The following is a 7,271-nucleotide window of genomic DNA, read 5'->3' as shown; positions in this document are numbered from 1 at the left end:
GTCTTTGAACCGAGGTCAGCTTCTTTAAAAGCAGATTATACTTCCGCTTCATGGTAACATCAAGGCACACTTCAATGTGTTTTAAGCTAAATAAAAAAATAAGTAAAGGAAAGAAACATATAATGTCATAATATTTAATCTTTTAGTGGTGTATTATTGATATTAAAACTTAAGATGTCCTTACATTTGGACTGCAGATATAAAAATGTTATTGTATCAAAGTTTTAATTTGCCAATATTCAAATAGTATTTTAAATGTGAATGCTGCATGTTAAAGTGGAATTTAAGTAAGCACGACATTTGCTTTGGTTTTTTTGTGCTGTTTATTCAGTACAATAGGCATTTCAGTGTTGACGTAAATTCTATCAATGGGAAAGATGCCACGACGTTCATGAAGCATGGCTAAATGCGTATCAATGCACCCGATTCTGATTTCCCATCCACCCACCCAGTCTCTAGCTGACACTGAGTGACTTGATACACTGTGTGTAGTTGTGTGTATGTACGTGCGGCTTGTTTTCTGACGCAGGCAGAGGCAGCGAACCAGTGATGCAGAGCCTCACCCTCACCTTTAAAACCATCGTTGTCAAGTCATTGTCACAGTCAGATCTTTCTTCAAAGGTGGACGCATCGAGACCACAGCAGGTAAGGAGATAATGTCATTTCACCATTTAAAATAAACTTTAACTTTTTCTAGTTCTGAAATATGTGTTCTGTTTTGTGCACTGTTTGGTTGATTTACCAAAATAATATGTTTCATTCTAGTTGCAAAAGGAAAAAGGATTGGACGTCACTTCGTACAAAATAATCAGAAAATAAATATGTGGGTCTTTGAGAAGATAAGGGAGAGCATGGAGAGCATTCCTCTAGAGCTGAGCCGGTACATGGGGACGAGTGAGGAGGACATCTTTCTCTCTTCTAAAGCCAGTCTCTCTCACAATCTGCACAACAACATCCTCACACCAGACACAATCCCAGAGTTCTGCCTGCCCCCTAGGCTTTGCAAGAGAAGCAGCACCTTGTCACACTCTTCATATGTAAAGACAGAGGACCTGAGGAAGAAGAATATAGATGCATCAATGGCTTGGAGGAATATAAAGAAACCGTTGCCATTCTCTGCAGAAGGGTATGGTCTGACTGGAATATTTGAGAGCCCCAACACTCGAAGAAAAGAGTCTTTGTTCCACTCAAAGCGCCCTGTTTACTTGTTTGATAGAAGCCGTCCTACTGCACCACCCAGAATGGCAAAAGTGACAAACCTGCCAAAGAAAACGTTATTGCGGTTTCTCCCTCTGTTCTCATCCAAGAGTCTCTCAGAGACAGGAAGCACAGGAAGTGGCCATCTTAAAGGAGCAAAATTCTGCCCATCGCTGATTACCAGCAGGGAGACCAGAGTGAGATTGAAGAGGGGGGGTTTAAGTTTAACAACATCACACAGCAGCCCTCCGAGCTTAGAGGGCAGCTCACTCACCTTAGCTCCACCTGCTCTCTTCCCGCTGGATGTCCTGCAGTGCCAGGAAAGACCTCAGCACAAACACGTCCTCACTTTGCAGGGCAGAGGAAGAGTGCACCTCTATGCTGAGCACACCACATTCTCCACCAACACGTTTTTATCCCTTTCCACCGTCAGAGTGCGTGTGGAGTCTGTGGAAGGCCTATGGGATGATAGTGACCGACGAACCCTGAACTGTGCAGTGAGTTTGTGTCTGATCCCAGGGAAGCTTCAGCAACACGAGGGCGCCACCATCAGGAACTGCCGCAACCCTGTGTTTAAAGAAGATTTTTTCTTTACAGAGCTCAGAAGAGAGGATCTGCAGGAGCTGCAGCTCAGGTTGAAAGTAGTGGGTAAAACTGCAGCTGGTGCGATGAGGAGAGGACCAGTCATTGGAGCGGTAACAATACCAATGTCTGAGTTACTTCCTCTTAAAAAACGCATAGATGAATAACTCATGTTGTGTCATTTGGAGAGTGGACAGCACATGATATAAATATGACACAGTGTACAAAGAAAGAGGTTAAAGAGAGGGACGTTACAAATAAAATAGTTTGTGAAGGTTGTATGAGCATTTCGCAGCTGTCGTGTTATAATTTTCAAGATAGCAAGGCTACCACAATGGAGAGTATTTAAAAGTGTATACAGTATACTGTATAATGTATTTTTGGTATTAAACCATACATGTAAGTCAAACTGCAGTGTCAAATATAGCATGTGTATGTGAGGTTACTGTACCTTGTTTTAGATATCCGGTTTCACCTGTCTCCCTAGCAAGAGAAAATGTTCATAATGTTTTACAATTAACATCATTATTAGACTTTTAAGTTCTTGTAGAAACTGTCCTGAAGGAAACATGTTGCTGTATTGCACAACGCTTGACATTAGTGGAATGTGTTATTGATATCACTGGTATGTCCTGTATGCCCATCTCCTTTTACTATTTTGCTTGTGTTGCTTTTATGTGTTCTGTGTGTTCTACACTAAGTACCGCTATGGTTCTAACATGTGAAATAGTTTTAACGTGAATGTTTATGCTGTCGTCTTGACCAGGACCAGAAGTACTGTACTTAAGTACGATGTTGAGATACTTGTACCTTACTTGAGTATTTCCATGTTATGCTACTTCGTACTTCTACTCTAAAATGGTGTCCTTTTACTCCACTACATTTATTTGATATATTTAGTTACTTTGCATATTTGGATGATTAATGTAAAATATAAACAACACTTACACAAGACTTTAGTTACACCTGGAGTAAATTCACAAGCTACCCTGCAGCATACAAAGTCATTAAAACTAGCTGAACTTTACCAGCTTTGATAACACTTTAATGCATCAACAATAATAATGAAAACTTATTGAAAAATATTATTCCAAAATGGACCAATTTGCCTAATAAGTACTTTTTGATGCTAATACATTTGTAGTTATACTTGAGTAGCATTTTGAATGCGGGACTTTTACTTGTAACAGAGTGTTTCTTCACTCTGGTATCTTACTACTTTTACAAAAGTACAAGATCTGAGTACTTCTCCCACCATGTAGGCTATATATCAACAGGACCTTTTGGCTTAATAAAGGATAAAGACCAAATAAAAGAAAAATACATGATTTATTTACTTAAAGTGTATTTACCTCAGGCCTCTTTCCCAGTGTTGCAGCAGTGTGCATTTGTAACGCTTACCGCGGGACGTCCTGATGTACGTTTTTTTTTAAAGAGTGGCATGGATAAGTAGGCTACACACAAAGTAAGAATTTTAAGAAAACTGAATAGGCCTACAGCATAGGAGACATACTAGGCTTGTTTGAGACACATTGCGGCTCGCCTCGAAAGTAGACGAGAGTAGCCGATCGCAGCCGGGGGAGGTGTCAAAAAGCTTGTCTTAAGTCGGACAGCTCGGACTCGGAGTCGGCTTGACTGGCTGGGTTTGAAATGGCGGAAATTCCATTTTACCCACTGTAGACAAAGGTGATCTCCATTGCTTTATATAGGTTTGTTAATTCAGTCATGATGATGAACCACACCAGTGACTGGGTTCCATAATTAGAAATGCTCCTCCCTCTTAATGTTTGCAAAACTGATAGGTGGACAGGCTACAAATGATCAGTCCCTTCAGATCCGCACACATGAAGCTTCATGAGCATGAATTGAACAGACCTGCTGCTGTGTTAATTCTTTAGCTGCCACTTTAAGCTTTATGACGTGTACAACATGGATGTAATTTGATTGAATCTTGCCATTTTAAATGATGTATTCAATAAATAAGGTTAAACCAAATCATTACATTACAATAGATTTTATTTTAATGATTTGGTTTAACTTAAAGAGAAACTTTATTGTTATTGCACATATTACAGACACTGAGACAACGAAATGCAGTTTAGCTTCTAACCAGGTGCAACAAGCAGTGAAGTGGAAAGTAATGTACACAATCTACAGAATAACATATAGAATGAATTGAATGATGAATAAACAGTGGGGTATGAATACACTAGATATCAGCCTGTGAGCAGTATGAACAGTGTGTATGAATATGCTAAGATATATAAAGTATAAAAACGGTAAGCAGTATAGTATAAAATATATAGATATTAATTTCATGATGATAAACATTGTGGAACAATGATGAAAAATGGGAATGGATGTGGCGACGTAAAACTGACACAAAACAACAACAAACTTTTGCCAGCCAATGGGAGAGTTTCATCAGCAGCAGGTGGTGAAAACCACCAATGAGCGCTCAGCTCGAGATACCAGCGAGCCGTTTCCCATCAAGCATTTCGCTTCCGCAGCTCGTGGAGAGCAACTGCGCCAACTCGCCTCGCCTCGCTCTCAAGGCTGCGGGCGTCTTTGTCCCGCGAGATTTCAAAGTCTCATGTGGGCGAGCCTCCAGAGCAAGTCGGACAAAATGACTAACCATCATGCAACGCACTAGCAAGACGTTGATCGCAACTGCGCAGGTCTTGCTTGTCTCAAACAAGCCTACTACCGTGCATTCCTTTAGCGTTTTTCATAAACCCCGCCTTATATTCATGGCTGCCAAACCGCCTCTTCCGGCAAAATAAAGCAAAATGAGTCTGGATTCAGCTATTACAACTTTTAGGACGGAATCATTTAAATAAGGGCTATTTAAGTGTTGTACTGGATGATTGATTTGAATATGACAAGTTAATTGTATGTGATTACTTATGCTGCATTATTTACCAGGACACCCTGGAGAAGGACACCTTTTGAGTCAATGAGAACTGTCTGGCTAAATAAACAAAGGATAAACAAATACAAATGTATTTAAAGACTGCAACTGTGGAATAAAATCCCACATAAAGCCACTTAGCCTACTGCCTACTTATCCTTGTGTCCCCTCTTTCCAAGAGTTGCATAAGGGAGTGATCTTTCTAGAAACCAATCGTATTGCAGGTACGGCATGACGTCAAGTCCCGCCCACATCGGGACGTCCTAATCTGGCGGCTGGGCAGTGGGCAAACGCCTGACAGAATGTAAACATGGTTACAAGTAGATGAGAGAAACGCCAACATGGTCTTCGAAAGCTTGGTGGTTGATGTCCTCAACCGATTTTTAGGGGACTACGTTGTCAACCTTGACTGCTCACAGCTAAAGCTTGCCATATGGGGAGGTAAGTTAACTTGTGTTTGTCATTTCCGTGGACTAGCTCGCTCGCCAAGCTAGCTAGCTAATGCTAACAGACGTTAGTCACCACTCGTGTGAGGCTTCCAGCTGTCAGCGTCAGTCTGGGTATTTATTTGTTAACTGTCCACTATGTACCGGTATATCAGTCAACAGTGTTCATTTGTGAATGCTACAATTACCTTTTTGATAACGTACCTTGTTTTCTACGACAAGGATATTTGCTTAGTGGTAGTTTCAGAGAAGCAGTTCGGGGTCACACCCTTCCACAGAGCCAGGTGACAGTCTGTGGTTCAGACTGTGGTTCATACTGAAACATACTGAATGTTTCTTACATACTCCGTTTCAAAAGCTCAGCCATCGAGTCTGATACTCCCAGCTCTGCACACTGTCCGCGCAAATGAGGGGATTAGAAGAGAGCTTTCCGAGCCAAAGCTAAACATGTACAAACTTGTAGCAACTACTGTAGTAGACTAGTTTAACCACGGTGTATGCTCTCGTTTTACCAAACCCTGCAATGCAAGGCTTTTATATTACGTTTTCTGAGCGTTGAATTAAATCGATACTAAGGTCAAATACCGCTCTGTTGATCGGACTGTGTTTATATGATCCACAATTCAATACTAATCTGTTTGTTCATCAGAATGTACATAGTAACAATCAGTTAACAAATACTCATTTGATCACAGGTGATGCTGTTCTTAGAAATCTTGAAATAAAGGAAAATGCCTTGGTAAGTTGCTAATAAATGTGCAAAATTAGTCTGTTATTTATTCATTATGTGTTATGTGCGTTAGTAAACTGTTTATTTTGTTACAGAGTCAACTTGACATTCCTTTTAAAGTGAGAGCCGGTCATATAGGTGAGATTGTAATTGGCGTCCCGATTTAAAACATTCCTTTCTAAGGAGAAGAAGGTTTTCTCACTTTGTGTTTCTGTTAACAGGACGGCTTGAGCTAAAGATCCCATGGAAGAACCTGTACACACAGTCTGTAGAGGCAACACTGGATGGGGTCTATCTACTCATAGTCCCCACAGCAAGTAAGAAGAATAGCATGCATCAAATATGAGATTGAATTCATCATCATTGACATTATAGTGTATACTGATTATTACCACCATTTCAGTTGACCAATACAGTTCCTAAAGGATATTAACTGCTGTATGTCAATGTCAAAAGGAAAACACAGTAAACATCTTTGCCTCTAAATGCATTTAAAATATCAGTCTTATCAATGTCAACCCTCCTGAATGACCCTTATGACTAGCAGACACAACGCACTGTAGAACAGAAGTCAGACAAAGAGGGTCTCAAAACGTATTCATGACCCTAAAGTACATGTCAGGACAAACAGGAAACTCAAGCACCACCTTCTGTACAGTTCATTGTTTCCAATGTGCAGATAGTTAATCATTTCTATTCACCCAATTCTTTCCAGGCATAAAGTATGATGCAGACAAGGAGGAGAAGCAGCTACAGGAGGCTCGTCAGAGGGAGCTACAGCGGATAGAGGAGACAAAGCAGAAAGCTGCTGAGCAAGGTGTGTGTTGGCGTGTGTTTTTTGTTGTCAATGTGTGTTCTAAAAATAGAAGTTAACACCTACTTCTGGTGAGATGGCATGTTGTATTGAAAAGCATTGTTAGAAGGTTTTATATCATTATTGTGCATGAGGTCAGAGGTCTGTTTCCTAAAGTTAAGCTTCAGGTGCGTTGCAGGACTCGTTATTGATAACATTGTTTCTGTTGGACAGAGAATCCAGATGTTGAAAAACAGGACACCTTTGTGGAGAAGCTGGTCACTCAGGTCATCAAAAACCTGCAAGTTAAGATCTCTAACATCCATGTGCGCTATGAAGATGATGTGAGTATTCAACCCTGAGTTACCTCACTTATGGGTATGACTGTACAGCGTTGCTCACATTTGTTTTTGTAAGCAGTAATTGATAAGCGCAGAGAGAAAGATGTAACCCCCAACGGTTTTCTTTTCCACAGGTCACCAATCCAAACTGCCCCTTGTCATTTGGAGTGTCACTTAAAAACCTCAGTCTTCAGGTAATGTTTTTTTAAGGTCCCTCCTTTTAGATTGTATCCTAATAACATTCAATAATTAAGGCGTTGCTAGTCGTGAA

At 40.5% G+C, this 7,271-nt stretch overlaps 2 protein-coding genes across 2 annotated transcripts in view; both read left to right on the top strand.

The window, feature by feature from the left end:
• The first annotated feature begins 564 nt into the window (after positions 1 to 564).
• On the top strand, positions 565 to 3,729 carry LOC117452931 (C2 calcium-dependent domain-containing protein 4C). Its single transcript, XM_034091751.2, has 2 exons — positions 565 to 645; positions 766 to 3,729. Exon 2 carries the CDS (start codon positions 822 to 824, stop codon positions 1,944 to 1,946), a length of 1,125 nt encoding a protein of 374 aa, XP_033947642.1. The 5' UTR covers positions 565 to 645; positions 766 to 821; the 3' UTR covers positions 1,947 to 3,729.
• A 1,242-nt stretch (positions 3,730 to 4,971) lies between these two features.
• vps13a (vacuolar protein sorting 13 homolog A) overlaps positions 4,972 to 7,271 on the top strand; it is a 43,669-nt gene continuing 41,369 nt past the window's right edge. Inside the window, exons 1-7 of the mRNA XM_034090776.2 lie at positions 4,972 to 5,131; positions 5,832 to 5,875; positions 5,962 to 6,004; positions 6,088 to 6,183; positions 6,582 to 6,683; positions 6,894 to 7,003; positions 7,135 to 7,194. Of these exons, the coding sequence (XP_033946667.1) occupies positions 5,032 to 5,131; positions 5,832 to 5,875; positions 5,962 to 6,004; positions 6,088 to 6,183; positions 6,582 to 6,683; positions 6,894 to 7,003; positions 7,135 to 7,194 (555 nt within the window). The 5' untranslated portion in view covers positions 4,972 to 5,031. The remainder of the gene's footprint in view (positions 5,132 to 5,831; positions 5,876 to 5,961; positions 6,005 to 6,087; positions 6,184 to 6,581; positions 6,684 to 6,893; positions 7,004 to 7,134; positions 7,195 to 7,271) is intronic.

This window comes from Pseudochaenichthys georgianus, chromosome 9, assembly GCF_902827115.2.
Source record: "Pseudochaenichthys georgianus chromosome 9, fPseGeo1.2, whole genome shotgun sequence".
Taxonomy (NCBI): domain Eukaryota; kingdom Metazoa; phylum Chordata; class Actinopteri; order Perciformes; family Channichthyidae; genus Pseudochaenichthys; species Pseudochaenichthys georgianus.
The sequence above is the reverse complement of the archived record's forward strand: the minus strand, read 5'-3'. Positions and strand labels throughout refer to the sequence as shown.

Coding starts and splice junctions, on each gene's coding strand:
- LOC117452931 (XM_034091751.2), top strand. CDS start 822: ATGTGGGTCTTTGAGAAGATAAGGGAGAGCATGGAGAGCATTCCTCTA.